Source organism: Notothenia coriiceps, unplaced genomic scaffold (genome assembly GCF_000735185.1).
Source record: "Notothenia coriiceps isolate Sejong01 unplaced genomic scaffold, NC01 NC01_scaffold00001364, whole genome shotgun sequence".
NCBI lineage: Eukaryota > Metazoa > Chordata > Actinopteri > Perciformes > Nototheniidae > Notothenia > Notothenia coriiceps.
The window spans coordinates 279,412-304,862 of NW_011334065.1; the positions used below are offsets into that span (position 1 = coordinate 279,412).

Sequence of the window (25,451 nt, forward strand, 5' to 3'; positions counted from 1 at the left end):
AAAGGCTTACAGACGCTCACACTATCAACTCAATCAACTTGTGCCACTCCGGACTGAGCTTTGCTTCGGCGCCAGCGGAGAACTTTTCCTCATTTCAAACGTGGGGAGTTCTTTCCTCACATGAGAAATCAAAGTGTTGGAAGTTCGAAAATAGAGTTCAATTTAAGGGAAAGTGGGAAATGGTGTACGGACAGGAAGCATTATTTTGTGGAGACCTTTGTCTGGTGACATTTGAAATCAACTTGTTGCTTATATTGATTTATACTGTAAGCATTTCGCACTATGATGAATTTTACCATTGTTTGTCATCGTCGTCTTTGTTTGCGCATTGAATCTCATACATTCAGTTTGCACTTTTTGCTTTAAACCAAAAAATATATATTTATTTTTCAAGTATCTTTGATTGTTCAAATGCATCGGAGTATTCAAATGCATCTGATGCTGAATGAATCCTGCTTGCTAACGCCTCCCCCCCTTCTGATAGGCACATATGTAGTGCAATAAAAACAATGGCATGCATAACTCTCAAAGTTCTTAGTTATTTTTGAAGAAATAGGTCTTAGGCAAAAGCAGGTTTCTCATTTCTACTTGCAAAGGTTACTTGCTAACGTTTGCTCCATCACGTGGTTCAAAATGCACTTTGACTTTTAAATGTAACAGCTGACATTTGTAACAAGAAGTCTGTAAAAGGGTGTTAAATGTGCAATTTCTGACTACATCAATATTAAGGGTGTATGTTTTTTTTACGATTATTTGGACGATAGAATATTTGTGGATACTGCATAGTGTGCCAGGACAACATTTTGATAGGATTAAATGTATGTTACAGATTTAACGTTTCAGCTATACACCGTCACATGTTTGGCAAATATAACCCTATCTCCTACATTTCCCCAAATACACTAAAGAGTAGAAAAGTTGTGCTAATGTTACCCCGCAATTATTAGAACCCAGCAGCTTCTACACAGTACACAGTGGACATGCTTGCAACTGTATTTTTTATTTTATAGTTTAGCACAAAGTATTTAATTAAATTCTCCTTTTCCTAGCCAGAAATGCTAACCTTTGCAGCTTATAATAATTAATCCATTCCTCACTTTGGCTTTTTTGGTTTTGCAAAGGTTAAAATAGCACTTAAGGGCCAACCTTCCCACAGCCGCATTCACGCTGCTTTAACACGTCGAAAAATCCGGTGCTTGCTGTGCCTAGTTACCTTAAACCAATGGCATCATGGAAAATCCACAATTTAGAAAAATAACCTTCTGGCTGTTTCATCCTTGATTCTCAAGCAGCAGAGGTAGTTTTATAATGTTGCTTTTAATCTTGGAACTTTATTCCATTATGATGATGCATGAATGCGGGATCATTTGAACAAATTGAGCTATTCCAGACTTGACAGCAGGTATTTGTCTTTGTTTTCCTTTAGAACACTGCTCTCCCTCTAAAGTCTATTTTTACTTTGTGCTTAAAACAATGCCTTACTTTATAGTCAAATAAAAAGGGAATATTGGTAATGTATTTTGTTCTGCTTGCCCCACACCCACTGACTCAGCAAGTATTCTTGGCTCATACAATCCCATTCACATAAAGGCAGAGAGAACATTTAATGGGTAGAATGGAATCTCATGGACTTAATGAGAAACTTTTGAAATATATGCCCGATAAGAAGAAAGAGACCTGAGTTTTCCGCCGGCATTCATTACCGAGTGTATTCAGTCAGACGGGCTCCTCATGCGTGCCTTTGTATTCCCATTTGACACTTGTTGCTTGATTGACTCCATTAGACTATCGCTGTTCATTTCCTTTTTCTCTTGAGATTGGGGACTCGCTTTCTGTCACCGGCAGGGAGAAGCAACTTCGGCTTGACTTCACTGGATTTGATTTTCACGATCAGGTGCTGTTGTCTGTGCTGTTTGTATTCACCTGTGTCTTGAGAAGAGACTAAAAAAGGCGCTGCTTGTTTCCTTGTTACACGGAGGCCAGGAAACAACGGGGGGCTCGTTGAAGCAAACAGAATGCAGATGCTTGGGGTGTGCGGGGAAAAAAAGGGATGTGGAAAGAAGAGGAGCAAACAGATGAAGGGATGGGGGGGGGGATAACAAGCTCTTTTGCCAGCCAGACAACCATGAGTGCTATTGCTCTGCTGGAGTGAATGCAACAGGCCTAGGTTTTTCAGCCTGACTACTGAAGCATGTGGACATATCTTCCCCGCCATGGGAGAGGAGAATGTCATGACAAAGCCAATGCCTTTTCCCTTTTCCTGCCCCTTGTCTATGTCTCTGTCTCATGCTGTCCTAATTTCTGTCTTGTTTGTGCTTTGCTCTCTGTTTGGCTCTTCCTTTCTTTCTCATTGTGCACAATACAAGGTGACATTGTTTTCCCTCTTTTCAAAATGGAAAGAAAAGCATCTGGGTGATATGCAGTCTAAGCTTGCTGTCAAAAGCTTGGAACACTTGCCACCTTTCAGGGAAGTCCTAATTGAAAACCCTGGCTTGAGAGATGCAACAAATAAACTAGAAATGTGGAAACTAGAAATGAACAAAGGTGCAATTTAACTAGCAAACACAAGCAGTTTCTTTAAAAGATGTTTAACTGTTAATGTGTATTGAGACTTTTGAAGCTGAATCCCACAAGAATGGTTGAATGAAGACAATTTTGTTGTGACATTCCAAAAAATGTTTTTTATCTTTGTTGACTGATATGAAAGTTGAACTTTTTGTGATTTGAAAATGGTGGCTCCTTCACACAGTGGCAGCTGTAGTCACCTAGGATTAACCATGTGCAACTGATACAAATAATTCATTTGTTTTCTTTTTATTAGACCTATACACTCTGATCCCAATTGGACATGGACAAATCTCCAAATGCATTAGAAACTACTTTATGCCCTTCCCTTGATCAGAACAGCTCCCATATTGGATAGCATGCTCCATTAGCTGAAGCTCTGGTCACAATGATATCAATGAGCAAAAGTTTGCAACTTTTCCCATGCTGTTGCTAGCTGGCTAGCATTGTTAGAGCATCCAATTTCAGAAAACAACAGTACACGATAAACTCCCACTTCTGCTTAACTTTAAAGGTCACCTATTATGCAAAAACAACTTTTTCATCTCTTGTATACAGTACATAAACATGTGTCCCCTCTGTGTAAAGAGATTCTGAACGTTTCAGGAATAAAGACCCGTCTCTTTTTGTCCTGATCCATTTATATAAAAACCTGTCTGAAAATGAGCTGATCAGATTTTGGCCACTTTGTGATGTCATGACGTTTTTTTTTTAGCCAATAACCAACCAACCAACCAATCTCTCCCAAACCTTCTCACCTGAATCTCCTCCTAGAGCACCATTGTGTTCTTTTCAACCAAATATCTCTCAGAGGGGCGTGGGGAGGGGCTCCTTATTTTCATTTTAAGTAAAAAAAAACAGAGAATCAGCACTTTTGAAACAGGGCTGAAACAGAGGGGATTATGGGATGCTACAATGATCTGTTTGGTATTTCAGAGACATGTTTTGTATATATCTGAGACCTATAATATATTGTTGAAAATATGTATAATAGAATACCTTTAACACTGTATTGCTAAATAGTGTACAACTTCTATTAGATGAGTGAGAATAGGCTTGTGCATGAGACAAAAGCAGGGTATACCATTTAGCTACATGTTGGCTAGCTCAGTTCAAGTGTTTAGTCTAGATTATTCTCAGGGATTCAAGAACTTTTACTCTTCTTGCACAATGATACTAGTTCTCTATTGGAACAAGTGCTGTGAATCAACGTTTCATGATGCCCTCCATGAAAGCTGAATACTAAAAGTGACATGTGCATGATATGTGGGATATAGTGGTTCAAATTGACACTACAAACCTATCTGCGTTTCACAAGTGTCATTTTATGACAATGGCCACTGAAATATAGGTCACTTAAATTTGACTTTATTCCTAGCTATGTGCTGATTTTGTTCATTTACCATTTGTTGTGGTACACAGTTGGTTTAACAGAGCTTTGTTGGCGAAAGCAGCAATTAATGGTTGATAAAACCTGAATTTACAGGAGAGATATTTGGTTACAACAGGCTAAATATCTAAAGGTGATTGGATGGTAATTGTCTGTGGATTTGCCATGATGTAAACCCCATTCAACTAACATTTAGAAAAATGACTTTTTATTTAGTGGAGCTTTGTTTAGTTCTCTTTTTTGTTTTTTGTAAACAAGAATGCCAGGCATGAATCAAATCCAAGGTTTCAGAACTCCTACAAGCTGAATGCAGTGTATCACAGCATAATATATATGGTTGTGTTGACAGGGAGGATCTCTTTTGACAGCTTTATTCCCATTTGGCAGAGATTTGGTGTAGTGTGAATTGAGAGCCTGAGCTGCCACGGCTCTGTGACACGCAGACCACTGAATGCTAGCAAGTCGCTGTGTCATTAGGATTCGGATCAGGATGCCGTCTCAGTCGACACCAAGTGAGGTGAATGAACATGTCTGTCTGCAGTGAGACGTTTTTCTTTCAGAACCTGCTGTGACGCGTCTGGAGGGAAATTGCTTAGACTGACCTCTGTACTTGTATGTTATCTATCTTGAGTATTTCCCTATTAGTTTTTTTAACGGTTCTCGATCTTCAGGAGAAAGACGGCATGTCCCTTTACTTCTGGGTGGGATTTCCCTGAAGCGTTATTACCTGACGGGATATAAGAAATGCCACGAGTTCATGATAAACTTTCAGTTACATTGATTATTTGCACAGATGCAGAAGATTGTCCTTGAAGAATGAGTGTCTCTGCAGTGTTGGCAGTCAGTGTCACCAACTGCCAAGTCATAATTTTGCCTGTGTGCAAAATTGCATCTGCAAGCATGACAACATTTTCAACACACTGTATATCAATGAGGATTAAGACAATTTATATGTGGGGGGGGTGCACAGAGACGTACAATGTGCTGCCCCATCTCCTTCTGAGGAAAAAAATAAAATACCTAAAAAGGGAGTAGGGACGATAAAAACCTGTTACATTAAATTATTCCAAGTTTAAACCTCTGGAAGACGAGTTCTAAGCTGCAACTCAGCAAGATTGCCATTCCTCCCCCGTAATCTATTTAACCCCCAGGGGAACAGAAGAGGTATGGGCTAAATTAGTGTAATCTCAATGAGGGTTTCTTGAATATGGTGGTTTCAGCCAGTGAGGAATGGTATCCGCCTCCAGCCTCAGTGGCCTGACAGACAATGAGAATATGACCATGAGGATCGATACATCCAATCCCCCGTGATTAGGTCATCCATTAGTTCACTTGATCTTTCGACCCACTTACATAGCATAAGATGAAAACTGAATCGCTCAATACTTGCTGGATGATGAGTCCAAATCCCTGCGTTTCTGAAGGAGGAGAATGTTTTGATGCAGCACATGCAAATAAGTTTGTCTTTTGTATTTTGGTGGTGGTGGCGGAGTCAGGCAGACATCAACTGTCCCTTGAACATCACAGCGCCTCTGATCCTCGGCTCTCTGCAGCCTTATGAACGCTGTGTAGTGTAATGCATGTTCACATACTGTGTGAAATGCAAAACCCACACTGACTGAGCCGCTGCGAGCAAAAAATAACTGCCCCCTGAAAGTGTCTCAGCTCGACAGAAAGAAAAATCAATCAACGAAAGGAATTAGAGTTAAATAAAATAAAATTAAGGGGGGCATTTTAGTGTGCCAAATGTCTCTTTGCAATTATGGGGAAGAGAAGGAGTCAGAGATTAATCATAACAACCACTAAATGGAAGTCAGTTTGAAGATAAATCAGGTTCCCACTGTCAAGATCACTGTGTGAAAAAGGTCACTTGCTTTGAATCATTGCTCCGCCGGCACCAAAGAACAAGAAGGCCGATGCAGGGTAGTGAATTGTATTTTCATAAACTTAAAAAATAATTAAACTACAAATGTAATTTGGATTTTCTTATCTACATAATAAGACAGCAGTCGTGTTTGTGTTCAACATTGTTCTCTTTATTGCTGTGCCTCACAGTCCATGTAGTGCTTTGTGTCTGCAGTGCTGTTAAAAAAACATATGTTATGACGGCTCTTTAGCTGTGAGCACAGCAACTTGCTTTCGTTTAAAAGTCCACCAGGGAAATCAATACCTTGTTTACAGCTGGAATTGGACAGTCAATGTTACGATCATCTGTTTCCAATGACAGTAAAAGGCAGTTACTGGAATTATAATGCCAATTGTCTTTTAGAAGGTCAGCAATTGATCAAGAATTAGCATTACTTATCTTGCGATTAAGAGTATTAATCCATATTTATATGTCTGTTCAAGCAGTGCTATCCAACTGGAGGTGCTTGTAACCCAGGGGGGTTACTTGTGTAGTTGTCAGGTACATGGAAAGGTTTCAGAGTAGCTCAGAGATTCTGAAGCACAGAGCACTGCTGTGGTGATTGAAGGTGTTTGAGAAGTATGGCAAGAGAGCAGAGTTGTTTAAACAGCTAAAATGTATCAAATTCTACTTGAATGTAATGTCAAATATCGCAGGACACTTAAATGAGTATTGGATATATTGTTAAAATTGCTCAAAGTAATGGATAATCGGTTGAAAGAGTTATCTTGAAGTCATGGATGAACGTGTTACATTTATTGGCCTAAGGTATAGAATGAAGAGTTAGGATTGTTAGCTTAAAATGACGGATTAAAGGTGGAAATAGTTATCAAAAAGTAGGACATAAACTGTAAAATAATATTATAAACATTCTTAAAAGAAAGCTAAAGATAATGGACGAACAGCAGATGTTAGCTAGGGTTAGCCTGTCATTTAAAACAGATTGGGATGAATATAAATTGTCAGCTAAATTAGGCAAATGGATAAACAGCCAATTTAGTAAAAACATCTGGGTATATGATGATATAGCTAGAGCCTAAATACAAGGTTAAAACAGATGAAGCTAAAATCATTGTGATTTGAATAAACAACAACATTTCTGGACGAAGGTTTTATTGTGTTTTAGTTATGCCTTGCTGCTGTATGTTGTATGTACTATAACCCTGGTACTCTATTCCATGCTTTTCTTTACATGCCAGTGAAGAGAAGCAATGCCAATACAATCAGTTAATATGGTGAACAACACATAATGGAGAAGTGTAGCTTCAGCCATACCAAGTCGTAGCTAAATTGATCAAATTAAACATTTATGAAAACATTATCATAGGCTGTCAGTATTACTTTGGCTTATTTGATTGTATCGGAGCCGTAACAGCATGTAAATACTAAATGTAAATACTGAGTGGCAAATATGCAAAAACGGCGTCGTCCTTGGAGGTCATATTTATCAGCGCTGTGTAAGCTGCTGCAGTAACCCTCCACTGTTGTTCTTGTTAGTCGCTGAACAAAAGACCCATCAGGCGGTTTGTCACGGGGGGGCGATAACAGTTGGCCAGGTGAGTGGAGGTCAGAGCACCCTGATGCGGGGTAGGGTAAGGGCAGGGGGAGATGTAATGGAGGCATGGCAGTTAAATGCCGGGGGCCCCCGTGGGGAATGGGACGGGGGGCCACATCACCTCAGGCATCTCCTGACCGCCGGTGATTGATGGGGAAGAGCTGACGAGCGGCTCCCAATGTCACTCTCCAATTAAATAACTCTCACGGCTGAACTGCAGCCCCCCCCTCCTGCAATACACCTCCCTCTTCTCCTCCCTTTCACCTTTCCCTCTATTATCACACCCCCACACTCTGTACTCCATCTCCCTTTAAGTTGATTCCTTATTTAGTCCATGTTTATTCCTTTAGATATATAGCATTGCATTGTTAGCCTACATGTCCATTGTCCCCTGTGTCCTTTTTCACTTTTGCTAACTGCTTTTGCAGGTATGACAGACAGAGGCTTTCTATTAGTTTGGGTCAGTGCTCTAAGTGACAATTGAAATGTTTTCTGTTTCAAAAAAATGCTATTAGCACCAGGACAATCCCACAGAGGATGGCTAATGATCAGGACTGTGTTGAAAGTGAATGTAGTGTTTTCTCATGGGAGAACAGGTGTACATATTGCAAATCAATGTACATGTATGTAGAAATGAGAGTTCAAACTGTTTACTCTGATGAGGCCCGGGAAGAGAAGCTGTGCAAATGCACGTGATATTAATTGGGGACGCCTGTGCAATGTTTACAGTCCCTAATTAAAATGGTAAATAATACTGGTTTTGCTTTCAAAGGTCTGTAAGCGTAAAGGTGCAGCAGTTCACAGAGCCCAGCCTCATGCTTCTTCTGCCACTGCAGGGGCTCCGTTCGCAGCTAATTGGATGAAAAACAGAAATAGAGATGAAGAAGTGCAGTTAAAAAGGGAAAAAAAGTCAATTTGGAAAGCACGAATTGTTCAATGCAAATTAAAAAAAACGGGACCCTTTAATTTGCTCCTCAAACATGCAATTATTGTATTGAGGAGTTAATTAATTCTCAATGTGAACCAGAGAGGCGTTCATTTCCTATCATTGGTTGAAGGTGTCAAGAATTTAGTATTGATTTTCTTCTCACCAGCGAGGCAATCATTTAACAGTACACATGCCATCTGCTGCCAAAAACCTGGCAGGTTTGGAAACTCGGCTTCTCATTCTCTCTGCCAAAACGCTGCGTGTGTCTCTGGCTCCCTCCCCGCCAACTTATTTTGGTCAAACTATTTCGATAGGCTCCCTCCGCTCCAGTCAGGGAGGATTTGGCTCAGATGGGAGCGTTTCCTGTCTCGTATACGCGCACTGACTCTCCTCGCTGCTGCGCGTCCCCTGTTGCCGATGTAAGACCGCGATAGATACCCAAAAGCCTGCAGCTGGGGTTCCCTGCACAGAGGCAGCACTGCGCAGGATAGAGGGGAGAGATAGAGGGAGAAAGGGAGGGAGAGAGAGAGAGAAGGATCAGACTTGCCACATCCCCGCCAAGGGTGAGCATTTACGCGCGATCCAGTAGCCGATCTCCAGCAGCCCTGCTCTGCCACCAGGACTAATTTCATCATGAAAACTTTCAAACTCTTCATTTTCACATGAGCTGTTTTTCTCAGTTTGGTGCGTGGTGTGAACAAAACAACTTTTCGCAGCAGACACCATCTGTGCCGCGGCGAAGTTATCTTCTTCTGGTGAGTAATTATTCCAATAGATGTTAAAGCGCACTGAGGATAGTTTTAATCAATTGTAGAGTTTATTTAACATTCCCCACAATGCATCACTATGTATTCAGTGCATTTGTTGTCCCGTCGCTTATTCTGTAATTAGTATTCCATGGACACGGGTTTCCTGCTGCGGACGCTCGCTGAGAATTTGACTGTCTGTGTGCCTGATTCCCAACATGTTCCTTATTTGCCACCATCCTCTGTCTTCTTTATTTCATCCTAACCCCCGAAGTTGTAGGGATGTTTAATCGATCTGTATTAATGATGCGCGTTGTTTTTTTGTATCGGACAAACTGTCTCTTATCGATTCGGGGAACAGGTGCGCCCCGCGAACTTTTTTCTGCATCGTGCAGGTGTTGACAGCAAATGCGCAATGATTGATACTTAACAGCAGGGTCAACGCAGTCAGGTCACATCTGTGCGCGTGAGGAGCCGAGCACGGGGCTCCCTGCTAATTTACACTGCGAAGAGTCGCTGAGTGCACGACTGCAGCATCTCATTTTATAAATGTGGAGCGGAATTAAAAAAACTGCAAGCACGCGAAAAAATGAACTTCCATTCAATCAAATTAGGGTTTTTAAAATAAAAATAAATATGTCTCAACAGAATTCATGACATTTAATAACTGCAGTGGGAATAAGAAGAAGACATTTGAACAATGTTCCACTTGTTTAAGGACATGCAATAATGTGATTTATAATAATGACGTTTTTTTGCAGCACAAGCGTATTATTTTCAAGCAAAAGGCATTAACTTATATGAGCTCTGTGTGTACAAAACAAGTGGTTTTTAACTGAAAGCCTGTAGTCCTCAAAGCGAGTGCACTATTTTATTATGATATAGTTTTCTGCAACCCATCAGCAGCATTCATAATTTATATTATTGTGGCTATATGGACATGGAGGGATGTTATTGTGTCTGTGCATCTGTGGGGAACTTAAAGTCTCAGTTTTAGGACTTTTTAGTATCATAATTCCTACACATATTTAGCTTTTTCTCTGAACAGATTCGTTTTTGCTTATTTATGATGGGAATATGAAATAAAAAGCATGAATTGCACAAGATAGGAGTCCTTCAGTGTCACAGCTCAGCCTTTTTTACTTTAAATTATCCACTCTGGATTCAAGGATAATACTACATTGTAAAATTCTCTTTTCAAGGGTTATTGAATGAAAAAGGCTAATACATCATATGTATTACACAAAAGCTAGCCTATATGTTACATTGTGTCTTTCCATGCAGCACGTGAAACATAAACAGCATTATTTTGTCTCAAATACAAGCTTAGGATGCCAGAAGAATTCAAAAATAATTGGAGACAAACAATCAGGAATTTGAGGAGACCGCCCTTCAACAGGGTTCAAGATCCCGAATCAGCCTTCAGAGTCAGAGTCCTTGAAGAAACAGCAGCTTGTTGTCGCTCTGTTGCTGACCCTCTGCCCCCTTTTTTCTCCTCGAAAGAATCAAACAAAGAGGGACGGTGCAGGACAAAAATCTGTTTCAAAACTGCTCATAGGCTACCTTTTTCTTTTCTCACATCAAAAAAGGTCTCACTATTTGATGAAATGAAATCATAAACAGCGTTTATGAAGTGTCTGAAACCATAATTAACTTATGTTCTGAGCCCTTTGTGTAGTGTGTTCTGACCCACGAGTGAAGACACTCAATGATTGAGGAGAATATGGATCAGAGGAAGCGTGTGATTGGTTACTGAGCGCTGTAGCACTGGTAATCCTGTTGTGAGACTGGCAAATGGGATTAGGACACTGTGTGTAAGAGCAACAGATCCGAGGGATGACTGGGAGGCTTTACATTCACGGCTTTATCTCACATTTTCACTTAATTTCCCTTCATGGCTTTGACACTTTCGCCCCAACAAAGAGTCTGTTTATCCACAGGGAGTCCAGCATGGACTTTGAGCATTATCTTTAAAAGGCTCGGCTGAGTTGACCAGTAGATTGTATTTCATGCTGATATTTCAATATTGGTAAATAATGAGAAAAAAAGTACCAGCTCTTAGATAATTTTGGCACCAAAATATTGCCATTGCTTGAAAGCAGAATTATTACAAGCTAGAATGCATTTAAAATTGATTGATATCTGATATTAAAGCAATTATTCTGTTTTGCACAATTCTCCTATTCCAGCTTTTTCTTGGTTTTTAGCTCCACTCTCACTCATAATATTTGCAGACATCAGGAAGTGGCTTTCAGTCCTGTACAAAAACAACTTCCACCCAGTGAGATAATCCATCACAGACGACACAACGCCGGCATTTGTTTTTTCTGCCCAAGTTTTTAATTTTTTTTCTGCCTCATTGTCACTTCATTTTGCCCAAGTCGAGTGTGTTCCTATCAGAGCTGCAGTGCATTACACTCCGCTTGCTGTCAATCATATAACAGGAAGAAGGAAACATGTCCATGAAACACACATTCATCTGCTTGTTTGCGAGTATAACTACCAATTTCAAGCTAGATTTGGCGTTGGGTGCTTTTAATCTTTAAAATGATTAACAATAAAAAATGAATTGAAAAGATTGATTTTCTCTGCAGCATGAATTGCTTAATAATCTCGACAAATTCACTACACAGCAAATCAGCCAAAGCTCATTTAATAACAAGCCAATATCTGCTGCACCCTAAAGAGCATTAGTGTTATCTCCTGTCTGTATCTGCCTCCCATCTCGGGGTTTGTTCGGCGTAATGAAAGCATTAACCTGGCCACCTGGCTCAAACTGACCCTGCTCCCATCCCCCCCAACCCCCCCCAATACCACCGCTGCAACCTGCCTTCACAACCCTGCAGCCAGATCTGCTCCACTTTCCACCTACATTGTCATGCACAGGCAGTGACTCTGTATGTGTGTGCACGTTCATGTGTTGCAGCCTATTCCATTCCCCATTAAAGTGGTTCAGGGTGTTTCTACAGATGTATGGCTTCTTGGATAAAGCCTTGCCTTGTGGATGTTTGTGTGTTTTGTGTAACTTGACTATAAAGTCGAAGAAAAACATGTTTAAAGAAAAAAAAAAAGAAACTTCCAAGGTGCTAGATGCTTACAAACCCCGTCTAGCTGCCTGCAGAGGTGACAAGCACGCTGTTATTATTTATTCCTAGGTTGATAATTAACACCAAATAATGACTTTGCCATGGCAAAATAAAACAAATGACTTCCACAGGAAGTGTAGTGTGCTGTTTCTATTTAGCCAGGGGGAACAGAGAGGAAGCAAAAGGAGAACTCAAGAATCTGTGTGGGAAGAAAGAGGTCACTTTATGCCAAAGCAATTACCTTCCTCATCCAGGGCCCTGCCAATACTCCTGTGTAGAGGAGAGGGAAAGAGAGGTCAGGGAGGAAATAAATATATGTGTGGCGGAGTTGTTTAAACGCCTGCTTTCAGAAGACCTCCTGAAGTTTAAATGCCATTTCTGTCAGTTTCAAGATATTGCGAAAAATCTCCCAGCAAAGTCTTGTGTGTGTTTTAATGTTCCTCCTTCAAAACATTTACTGAATTTCAAATTAGGCAGATAACAACAGCGATATTATGAAGTTTAATGTAATTGCACAACTACTCGGGCCTGCCTGGATGTGTTGTGACACGAAGAACATTATCTGTCAGGCGCTGATGCTTTTCTTTACTTTGACAAGTCTTCATGTTCTGGCATCTTGGGGGATCGGCATGACGACGACGGGGAGACAGATCCCCCGTGCATTTGCTCAGTTCGGCAAACAGACTGCTGGGAGTAGAGGTCAGGAGCACTCGGGCCATCGTGCTGCTGACAGCTCCGATTTATTTTTTATCTCGGTGATGAGAGCTCGCCACACAGATCATGTGGCTTGTTAGTGTTGAGTGGCGAGCGGCGAGCCCCGCCACCATTATGCCACGCTCTTATACAAAGAAAATGTGACACAATAATGACCTTGGTGAGGTAAAGCCCAGATAATTGGGAGCCAGCTGAATGGCGTGTGATTGTTATTCAACGCGGCCGCTGTTGTTTCATTCTCTGTGAAATCTCCTTGCGGGTCATTTCCTCCTCCATCTTCCCTTTATTAACATTTTGACCTCCCCCCATTTATCTTTGCCAGGTGTGAGGGTGAAGGATATTGTGTTGATTGTATGTGCAAGATTTACTGTCTACTCCTTTTTGATCAATCTCTCCAGAATTGGTGAAAAACGTCATTATCATTGCATCAGCAAGCACATTACTTGCTGCCTAAAGTGACTGCGGTCACAGAGGCAATTTTGCTGACGGTACTTTCTCTCTTCTCTCCTCTGTGTCTCTGTCTCTCCCTTTTTCCCCCCTTCCCTCTCTCTCTGTTCTGATAGGTGCCAATTATACAGCCTGTGTTGAAGCCTGCCCGGTCGCACTGACCCTGTTACCCAGCTTTAATGTCAACTCCCTGGCTCCTAAGTGGAGGGAATTACCCCACTTTTCGTCTCCAATCAGGAAAAAAGAAGAGCAAGACAGCACCATGCAGAGCTTGACTCTTTTTCAACCCATGTGCTCTTTTCATGGTCTGACTGCTCTTGCTCTTTGGTGAAACACAGGGTCAGGACTGTGTGGATAAAACCTTGAGGGGTTTTGACATTTCCGCCGTACTGTCTGTTTTCTTTTCCCTTTTTTTTTTTGCTCTTTTTTTTTTCTGGCGTCGCTGCTTTTTGGAGGGGATCCAGATGATGGGGTGGTGTTGCTCGGGCATATGCAGAGCCCTGGCTCTCCTGGCACTCCTGTTTCCCTCGCGGGAGAGGGGCTGCTGGGGGCTGAATCCCAGCTCTGGGGATCTGGAGAAGTCCCCACACTCTGATCCAGACCCCTGGGAGGCCCTGCACAGGCACAAACGCAGCTGGGTATGGAACCAGTTCTTCGTTTTGGAGGAGTACACAGGAAATGAACCACTCTATGTTGGCAAGGTAAGCTACTGACCGTGTTATCACTGCTTTACAATGTCGTGTTACATGCATATTAAAAAGAACAAATTCTCTGCTTATAAAATACGATTCACACATATCCTATTTGTGCACATCTGGCAGCAGGTTTAGTGCGTCTGTACACTAATACACATATCAATAACCTCTTACCATAATGACCTGCAGAAACTGGGGCACAGCAGTGAGTTCTACATAATCCCAGTGCCCTATATAAAGCGTAAAACAAATGACAAGACATAACGCAGCGTAGGAAGGTATTTTATTCCTACCCGGGCTGAACTATGTGCTCGAAAAAATCCGCAGTTTCAGTTAAAAGGCCTGTGTACGACGTGACAAGGTAATTTGCATCGTAATCAGTCTCCAGGAAAAAGGTATATCAAATGTGTCTTTGTACTGTAGGTGTTCTGCCAAGGTACAAGCAGATGGATCAAAGTAATGCATGTTTTGGCAGATATATAGGTTTAAAACTTCCCAACTTTACAAATGGCATAGTTTAACTGAGGGTGTACCTACTAAGTGACTCATCATGCATTTCTGAGATTCAGTAACACTGCTATTTTCACTTCCTCCGGTAAAAACTGATGGATGGAAGCAGCATTTCAGTGTTGAGCTGGTATGAATTGATATTTGTTGTCCATTTTGACATTTTATTGTTATTTATAAGCCGGTCATTTTGTTCATTGTAAGTCAGCAAAGTAACTCAAAGCTGCCACTTGTAAGGAAGTAAAAAGTGCATTATGTCACTGTAAGATGTTGTGGAGTAGAAGTTTGAGGTAGCATAACATGGAAATAATCAAGGAAAATACATATATAGGTACATCCAAATATCAAAAACTTGACCCAACATACATATTTACATTCCACCACAATTTTTTGGGAGTAAATAGTACAATATTCCCCTTGGGATGTAGTCAAGGTGAAGTATTACGTATCATAAAGTGGAAATACTCATGTAAAATGCAGGCACAGGTACCTTAACATTCAAAAACGTATTATTACAGATGTCAAATAAATGTTATACAGAAAAAAGTACATTATTTCCGTCCGAAATGTATGAAGTAGGTATAAAATAAAGTAAAATGTACTTAAATAAGTTCTGAATATCGAGAAAATAAAAGTAGTTACACTCCAATACAGAAGTAAATAGTTACTATAGCTGACAAAAAAGTGGTATGGCAAGGTAAGATTTTCCTATTGTTAAATTATAAAGCAGATTGAGTGGCTATAATGAAGTAAAATACACGGATAATAATCTCAATATATACAATGTACTGATACTAGGGATGTGCATCTCCATCACTGAGGCCGATGCGATGCGCATCTCGATACGTTGCCACGATACGATACATTAACGATACATTTGAAACACCAGGCGATGCGATACGATACGATTCACCCCTGTTGCGATACAGTTCGATACGATTTGATTCAACATTATGCGATTCGGGGCGATACGATACGATTCAACACGATGCAAAAATAATGATACTTCAATATGGTACGACAGAGGATTTTTGTTTTATTCCTTATATGCAGCAAATCGTACATTAACAAAAAAGTGCTTTACATATTTGGTACTGCACATCCCATCATGCCGTTTATTTTTTTACCTTTAAAAGCTCTCCAGAGTACAATTGTATAACACCTCACAGTTAAACAATGTAAGGATGCATTGCTCATGATTAACAATGTGCAAATAACAGCTACCATAGAGCAATGCCCATACAGCTGCCAGCCTGATGTGCTTAACACTCAGAGGCTAACTCACCAGTGAGCAGAAAGCAGTGGTTTCTATCTGAACAATAAAGAAAACAAATAACCTTTCACAAACAGGTATTTCATAATTGTTTACATTAAGGAAGACATTTAAATTATTATTGGCCGTCACAGGCTGCTGTAAGCTAAACACCTCTCTCTGACAGAACACCTCACTGAGTGATTTAACTCATATGTCTCACTTTCAGGTTTCTCTTTTCAGTCGCAGACCCCATGTCGCCTCTTTATGTGCGTCGCTAAGTTCCTCGAACTACTTGTGTACTTTAAAGCGGCTCGGCATCGTTAACAATTTGCGAGTGATTTTTCAAGTTGACCGTCTGTAGTAATAGTGCCGCGCACATATACCATCAGGACGTTACTGATGGGGTGCGGCTGCGGAGTGATACTGTGTGTATGCAAGTCCGCATCTATGTATCATGGCTGTAGACCTGTTAAGTAATAAAGATACCTCATACAAAGGTCTACGGATACCTTATTACTCTCCATGACCTGCGGTCAACTATATAGCAAATGACTATTACACCGTCTTTCTTGAACAATCCGAAGTGTTGCCAAACGTTTGATTTGTAGGTATTTTTCGGTGCGCTGTGTTTCTCTTTCTCCTCAACTTCCGTGTGTGTTGATAACTGAGACTCTCGTCCTCCGTAGTGGCGAAGCAAATATCAAAGATCGTCTCTGCTGAGCGTTGACAAGATGAGGGGATTTTATATGAATGAATCGGTTTTTTACCGATGCAAAGACGCTAGGCAATTGATGCATCGCGAGTTCAACCCGGTTCAACCCAAACTGTAGCCGATGTGCACTCTTTCAACCGGTGCACTCGCATCTTGAACGTTTATGCCGGTGCACCGATGCGAATCGGTGAATCTTAACATCTCTAACTGATACGCATTCATAATATCGACAACATATTCCCTTCTATATGTTGAAACTGCCTGTGTGTGGTGTTCACAAAGCTTTCAGCACCACCCTCTAAGTGGACAGCTCTCGTCTGGAAGATGGCTCCAGTGTGTAAGCAGGCCAGATGGGTCTTGGATTGCTCTCCAGATCCCTGTTATCTTGGAGAATTTTCTGGTCTTATTATTAAATTAATTTTCATCTTTCCGCTCATCTGCAGGATAATCATTCTCATCTGCATGTATTTGCAGGGTCTGCTCTCACAAGCCCATTTCCTCGCTGCCTCTGAACTGGATTAGCGTCTCCATCTGGAATTAGGATACATTTGACGGTCCTGTTGTTCTCCCTTTGAGTTTCTCGCCAGAGGGAGGCTGCAGGAAAGCACCTAAATCAGAATGAGCTTATTTGTGACATTGCTGCAGTTCAGCTAAAGGTCGTGTCTTGTCCAAAGTATCTTCAAATCCAGTCTTGTATGATGTGTGTGTGTCCAGTTATCCACTCTATCTGACTGAGTATTTTGCTGTGAACGTTTGTTGTGTCCTTGTGCTGTGTTTACTATCGAAAGAAGAAAGGCCAGTGTAGATTTCTAGTGTTTCTTTTCTTTTACATTCCCTTATGTTTGATTGCTTTTCTTGTTATTAAATCCCCAGGGACGTGAACATGCTGATTATTAATTCATAGATGTGTTGAGATATGCTTATCCCCAGTGAATACACACATTTGCCCATCCTTTTTCTAAAAGGGAGCACATTTATGATTTGTTATGACTCATGTTTTTGTGTGTTTATAGTGGCACGTGTGAAAACAACAGACTGGGCTACATGTTTTCATCTGACCTCGTGCCCAAGCTCAATCTAACCCTTTAAGGAATCTGAAAAATCCGATTCACTTACTCCCCGCAGGCAGGGCCGTCTGCCTGGGAGCTGGAGAAGCTGTCACATTATTTGTTCCCCAAGATCACGGTTGTCACATAGTGTGTGTTCTTTTGGTATCACAAGGGTGGCGGCTGCTTCAAAAAGTCAGAGCGGGCCACCCTGACCTTGTGACTCAGTGTAAGCGACATGGAAGGTCCCGCCATGTCAACAGAATGCCCTTAATGGATTTTCTTTTGCCACATTTAGCCAAACCTACGAAGTCAGCTTTAAAGCTCTAACAGATCATAGGCAAAAGCACCAGAGTTGCATTAACAGTAATGATTTTTGTCACATGTGTGTGTATCTCAAATGAAAAACAATAGAAACTGTGTCCAAACAATGGCACCCTCGCTGCACAATTAGTTCATTTATTTGGCTGCAAGCAAAGGGAAATATGATATAGTTGGTAGGAAATTAGAAGTCATCACTTTGGCCTGGCTGCTCCCTTTTCATCTGCACCCTGCTTGGCTTTAATGCTTTCTGTCAGATTTGGAATTTCACAACCAAATGTCCTATTATGCCTTGGCACTGTGCCTGGGGTAAGTGTACTGGCCTGGAATCAGCTGCAGTCACATCAGGCCGGTGGAAACATACATTAGGGAACAAACTGCACGGCGGAAAATTGGTGACGCACATATTGAAACAAGCAAACAAGCCACAGCAACTCATCCACTTAGCAAACACTTACTTGTAAACATGATTTGATTAGCATTTTCTACTGGGTGTTCATGCGACTAAATATTTGCAAGTGTTGACACGTACCAATCTAGCTTCTGCTGAATAAGCATCGTTCGCAGGCGTGTTATTTTCCAACACATGTTCTGATCTTTTGTTTTGGGACATATCATTTTTATAGTTTGTGTTGCCTCACATCTTGGGAGGTGCCAGCGCACACAGACACACACACACACACACACACACACACACACACACACACACACACACACACACACACACACACACACACACACACACACACACACACACACACACACACACACGCACACACACGCACACACACAGAGCCCTTATACTAAATCTCACTTTATTTATAAAGATGTTTTCAAATGTGGCAGTCCAGCTAACCATCGGAGTAATGGCTGGGCTTATTTACTTCACTTTATAATTATGGCTGCATTCAGACTCAGTCTCACAGAAGGACTCCTTCCAATACAAATAAAAGAGCCTCAAATGAAAAAAACATCTCCTGATGGAAGAATCTCTTAGCTCGCTGTCATATCTTCAAGTGAGACTGAAGAAAGGGAAATTGCCCGTCTCGTACGCATGGGACACAGGAAATGTTCATGTTCCTATTGCAACAAGTTTTACAGTTTGATCACAACCATTATGCATTTTTGCGAGCATGCATCATTAGTCATTTCTGACCTGGTAGCATGAGCCCCGTGTTGTGCATGACAGTGATTTGGTTTAATAATCATCAGGGGATAATCCCACAGATGATTACAATGGAGACAGCGCAGCAGTTGCTATACACGTTACTTCATTAGCATTCTATTAGACGCTCACTGTCAAATGGGTTAGAATCAGAGGGCGCAGGGTGCTCTCGCAGAAAGGTTAGTCTCAATAGCATCTAGTCACATTCGCTGGTGCCGCGAACACATCGGGAGCAGCATGTTGAGCTGGGGAGGAGGGTGATTCAAGCTGACAAGGGGGGGGGACATCATACACACAGTACCCAGGGACAAGGGCTCACAGAGGGGGGAGCTCATGAGACATCCTGGGGGCCTCTGGGATGGTGGGGAAAGCCTTAATCTGAGCCAAGGAATCAAAGAGGATGAAAAACGGCAGTGTAAACCAGACTAGAGGGTAGTTATCAGCGGGGTAGGGGAGAGGACATTGTTTACTCCTTCCCTCTCACATATAGGGCCACGACTGGAAGTCAACATCAGGGCGTTTTTTGTCCAGTAACGAGGTCAGGGCAAGGTCAACGCTGTGGACTGATTCAAAACTCAAACATGCAATAACCTGTAAATGATGAATTGCCAGCTGCAACTGAAATACCCTTATGCATCCAATTAACAATGGCAAAGGAGTATAGTGAGTTATAGAAATGGCAGCTCAGTTTCAGTCTTTTTTAATATTTTGGCACACATTTATGGGTTCACCAAGTTGACACCACACATTTTAGTGTGCAAATAACCATATTATTTTAACATGAACCTGACCTTAACCAAAACGAGAGTTTGACACTGCCTCGAAAGCGAAAAGCAAAATACATCACGTTTTACAAAATACGCTTATTTGCTTTCCAATGTGGATTCACATAAAAATCAATTCCACTCTCATGGCGGTCTATGATGCTAAAGCCAGCAGAGTTAGCTTAGCTTAACAGCTAGCCTGAAAGAGCCAGCTCCTCAAAGCTCACTAATTAACACTTCATATTTAGATTGCTTACTCCATAAACTAAATAATCGAAAATGACAATTGGCTGTTTTGCGGATCGTTACGTTCCAGACTTTCTTGGCTATGAGCAGTTGCTAGGAAACTAGAGAGTTACCTGAAAGAAAAAGCTTTGTTTTCCAAATTGTTGAATTCATCGTTAAACCTCAGCTGTCAAACTTGTTTTTCTAAATTACCTATACCATATCACGATTCTAGAGAAAAAGACGGAAACTATAGGAAATGTTGCATTTATCGCACTTATTGTTTCATTATTGTCTACTTTTGAAAGGTTTGGTTGTAAAGGCTAAATCTTTTGTAGAGATACAATAATTGTGTGGGGCTAACCAAAAGTAACATTATAATTGACATTTGGTAAATATTGTTCTAGCAAATCAGGTAGTTCTTAAATCTCTGTCCTTTTATACCAAATCGTTTTTAAATATGACAAAAATCAAGACACACAAAAAAAGAATTGAACACATTTCTGACTTGAGTGACAATGGTGCAGGTTGCTTAAATGCTGTTTATATTTTGTTCGATGTCATGAAGTTGTGTTTAACCTCCAGACATTTGGTGAAGCCTTCGGAATTGCATGATGTCCCTAAAGAGAAGAGGAAGGATTATAATGGTGAGAGCATACCCGCCCTAACACATAGCAATACTAACAGGAGAACGAGAGATGTCAATTACTCACAATTTGTACACCTTTCCGCCATCCTGAGACAGGGTGAATAGGGCGTTATCGCAGAAAAACAGACCTTTTTAGATTGCAGGTCTGCAGCTGCTTCCAGCCATTAACTCAGAATCCTTTCTGCAAACACATTCTAAATGTGACAAATCTGTCAAATGTGTTGTTCTCAGGGCATGAGAAGAACTACATCCCAGAATTCTTCCTACTTTGTCCACACCGTGTTGACCAAAAACACCTGTCCAAGTAGGTGAAAGAGAAATAACCCAGATGTTCGTTTTTAAAAGTGTTGACTTTGTACATTGATTTACTTTGATGTGTTTGCACTTATCACAGAAGCAGTTTGTCTTTTTCGGCAAACTAAAGTTGTTATTTAGAGCTCAGGATTTACTCACTCTCCCCTTGTCTCACCTCTCGGCTTCAGCTCTTAAAATTTATGGTGGTCCGTTTATGGCTTGATAGAAACAAAGGTACATCATTGTGACATTTGAATCCTCTTTCTTGGAGCCTGTAATACTGTAAGCTAATTAAATATTAAGGTCTATTGTGGGAGAACGGGAGTTGTGAGATAGATTGTATGTTTTTTTTTGTCTGAATCCTATTTTATGTGCCTCTTTTATCATGGCGTTGCGGATATTTCCTGAAGTGCTGAGGTATTGAATTTCTCACATCCCCAACAGGTCTGATCGTGAATAATTCAAGGGAGGTCCTCCACCTGTGCTGAGAGTATAGATGTACTATGAATGCACACAAAAGTGAAGATGTTTCCTATCTCTTTTTTTCCCCTCTACAAAATTGATAACGAGTGGCTTGGAGACTACAATGTTTGGCGTAATGGTCGTATCAAACGTTCTCCATTTCGATGAATAATGTAATCGTGCCGGGCTCAACAGCAGTTCATGTTTAGCAAAGCATTCTGTTAAATGTCTGACGGTTGTTCCTCGTAGACGTGGTGTAAAGAAGAGGTGAGAAGACCACTTACCTTTAGTGAATATTGTATTCAGTTAATTGACGTGACGTGAGAGACGTACAGTAAGTGAGAAATCTTGGTCAGACCTCTGTTTGCTACTTGACTTCTGCTCCTCAAAGATATCACACTTCTCTTTTTTGATGCACTGACTAATTACATTCCACATAATATCAGTATGAAATGATAGCAGTTTGATATCTGAAATTGGTTTTTCATACAGCCTGATACACCATTAGACATGAGATTGAGGCATTACAAATGTTTTCTTAATGGTTCTTAATTTGATATTCTGAGAATTGATACACTAGCAAACAACTATTTACCATGTAAGGTTATAGTGGAGTAATGGCTACTGGATCAGAGAAATCCCCATGCTCCAGATTCTGTATTAAAAAACCTTAAAGTACATTTTTGGAGATATTGAGTTTCCTCTTTTCCATTTTTTACCACATATACCATTACAGAATTACCCATTGTATTTTTGAGATTTATATATACTGTATCACCCTCTACGGCTTATGAGACCCCCCGTTTAAAGTCTTTGGATCTACTTTGAACTTAACAAACATTTGTGCTTCATGGTAATCTGATTATTCCCCACTTTCAGCCTTAGTCTAATTTCAGAAGCATTTATCTAAGTGAGAAACCTGGTTTCCTTTTTCATGTTAACAGAAGGAACACTAATTGGATTAAAAGAGGTAGATTTGTGAAGGTGAAACCCAATTTCTAGTTTTAGTATAACCTTATCTGGGTTTTTGGGAGTTGTAACCCTATGTTGGAGAGTACCATTAAAGAAACCCATCACCAATTATTCCAAACCAGAGGTATTATGTCTCATGCGTGGAAAGAAAGTAAGTAAATCTAGGCTGAAATTAGGATTTGGTCACATATACTATACATTCTATGATATTTGTGATTAGGAAGAAAAGAAAGACTGAGCTTTATGTTATTATCACCCCACCCAATAAACACCCCAGTAAACTCCATCCTCAATCCTCAGTCAATTATAACACATTCAGACAAGATAATGCAATGAAACGCGAGCAAGTCTTCAGAAGTGGTAAAATAACAACCAGTAGAGAATAACTTTTGAAAAAGTCCACCTTTAACACTTTACAAAGTGAAATATGACTTCCGATTTGACCCATACTGAAACTATGGATTGTAAAATTCTGCTCAAATTCTGTTTTAAAAATACAATTTAGGCTTCCAATCATTTTGTGTTGTTAAATGTATTCCCACTCTTCTGAAACCAAGACATCATTATAAAAATAATTGTAATACCAGTTAGCCTTTCTTTTCACAAATCTTTGAAATAGCACATTTTCAAACATGAATATGTATGAATCAAACCTAAATAAAGCCTTCTTTCAAATGTTTTTTTTAAACAGCTTGAAATGTAGTAAACATATACCATCTATAACTGTTAAGGATGCCGTAAAACCTCTCTGCCTTGTTGCATCTCAGTCCATTTCCTTTCTCATCCAAGATGTAAGACCCAGGGTCCAAAGATGTTGGAGTTCTCTCTGTGTCAGTGCCGGAAAACAGATTATTATTTTCCAGTAGGTGCGGTCAAATTTGAGTTTTTTCTTGAATGTCCATACAAAACATCTGGGTAATCCCTTCAATAGCAAAACATAATTCAGTCTGGACCAAAGTGGAGGCCCATCCCATGTTGTCATGCCATTAAAAGGGCTAAACATATTGTAACAAGGTTCAATTATATGATTGATATAGGTTTGAGTTACTGCAGCCCATTTGACAGCGCTTTTGAGTGTACAACAGACACCCCATCTTCCGCTGACCATAATGAATTGCTATTACAAAGTGGTCGTTTGCATGATTTATATGAATGGTATACCGTCTTCATAGTCATTTGCATGCACTTTGTGTTTACAATAATGCACTTACGGTTAATTCTAACGTACGGTAAGGCTGCTTTGTTTTTTTAATGCTCGAAGGAGTAGAAATACATTTGCTCTCTCACCTTAACTTGATTACTCTCAGTAGTGTGTGTGTGTGTGTGTGTGTGTGTGTGTGTGTGTGTGTGTGTGTGTGTGTGTGTGTGTGTGTGTGTGTGTGTGTGTGTGTGTGTGTGTGTGTGTGTGTGTGTGTGCGCGCGCGCGTATGGCAGCTCTGCTATAACCTGAAGCTTCCTCTCCTACCACATTCCCACACAAAGACACACACACAAGCAAACACACACTTTACACAACCCAACCCCCTCACGCCCTCCTCTAGACATTTACTATCCCATGGATATATGTTAAAACCAGGCGTGCATTGGCCACCTATTGCTGTAATTAAATTCAGTCATAATGAATCATAGCGCCTAATCCTAAAAAAGCCTATATTTCCACAGGGAATAGAAATGACCTACATGTACTGGGAAATCTCTTATAATAGCCTTTTTTTACTACTACTCCCTTACTTGGCATTGGCTCTGAAAGCATGGAAATCACGCACAAACTTCACTTTGAGTCGTGTTGAAATTTCCATATCAGGGCTCTTCTGTTTACATATGTAAACTGCACATCACACAGGGCATCGTTAACAAAATGGTGGCAGCTAAAAAAGATGTATCGCAAGTCAGATCATAGCTTGCAAGCCTTTAATAATGTGGTCAACTCTTTTATTTTTTTATTTGCTTCATGCTTTGTGAGTTGAATAGCAATACGATGTGGCTCATTGCTCTGTGGAGAGAGAATCGGTGCATAGTAACACGAGGCTATTAAGGTATTGTATGAGCCAGTCATCGGGCTAATGTCGGTGATTCACTATGGTGCCTCTGTACCTTTTGCCCATGGAGGTGTATTTTATCATTTGCCGGCCGTGTTGGTAGCAGCCCAAGATGCTGTCACCGCTTCATTGTATAAAAAACTATGCTTGGCAGCAGGACAACAGAGATAATGCGCACTTTGTTTTCATCTGTTCAATAGCCTCAGAGAAGAAGTAGGGCTCTTGGTTATTACAATTTCTATCTTTGATTTGCACGTGTTGAATTCACTGGTTTATTTTTAATTTATTTGCACATAGATGACAATTTGATCACAGAATGTAAATATTTGAATTCCATCTCCTGCCTGAACTATCAATGTTGTGGTACAGGACAACTGATTTTTCACCTTGGCAGATTGGATGGTGTTTTTTCGGTACAAATATATTCCCTCCATTGCATAAGGCGCCTTTAACACCTGATATCGACATATGATCTTTATCTGGATAATAACATACAGGCCAAATCCCCAAGTCCTGCATTTACTACAGGTGTGGATAAGCTCTCTATACTTTCTGATTATGCTCAGCTGACATTCCACATCCCAGGTTAGGAGAAGCCAACTTTTAAGATATCCAATCACAATGCAGGCCTAACCCCCACCAGGTATGGTCCTACTAATCTCAAACTGTCACAATGCATTGTTTATGCATTCACACTGCATTCACATGTTTTTCATAGATAAGATATTTCGTTGTAATTTAAAATATTGGCACATTGAAATGTTGACCTTATGAAGAGGCTAGTTATCACAATTCAAGCTAAGGAAGTATGGATTTGAACTACATTTCAACGTATTTGAAACCAATAGTTCATAGAATGCAATGTGCCTCCCTTCATCTGAGGTACAAGCAACAGCTTTACATTTAGATTTTGAATGCTTCAATGAACAAAATTAGCCCCCCCCCCTAATGCTTACCCCACATGACTCAGGATCAGAACTTCAGTGCCCGAGGGTTGATTCATGAAAT

At 40.6% G+C, this 25,451-nt stretch overlaps 1 protein-coding gene across 1 annotated transcript in view; it reads left to right on the forward strand.

Moving 5' to 3' along the window:
* The first annotated feature begins 8,919 nt into the window (after positions 1–8,919).
* The window catches only part of cdh7a (cadherin 7a), an 85,935-nt gene continuing 69,403 nt past the window's right edge, over positions 8,920–25,451 (forward strand). Inside the window, exons 1-2 of the mRNA XM_010788479.1 lie at positions 8,920–9,099; positions 13,454–14,038. Of these exons, the coding sequence (XP_010786781.1) occupies positions 13,802–14,038 (237 nt within the window). The 5' untranslated portion in view covers positions 8,920–9,099; positions 13,454–13,801. The remainder of the gene's footprint in view (positions 9,100–13,453; positions 14,039–25,451) is intronic.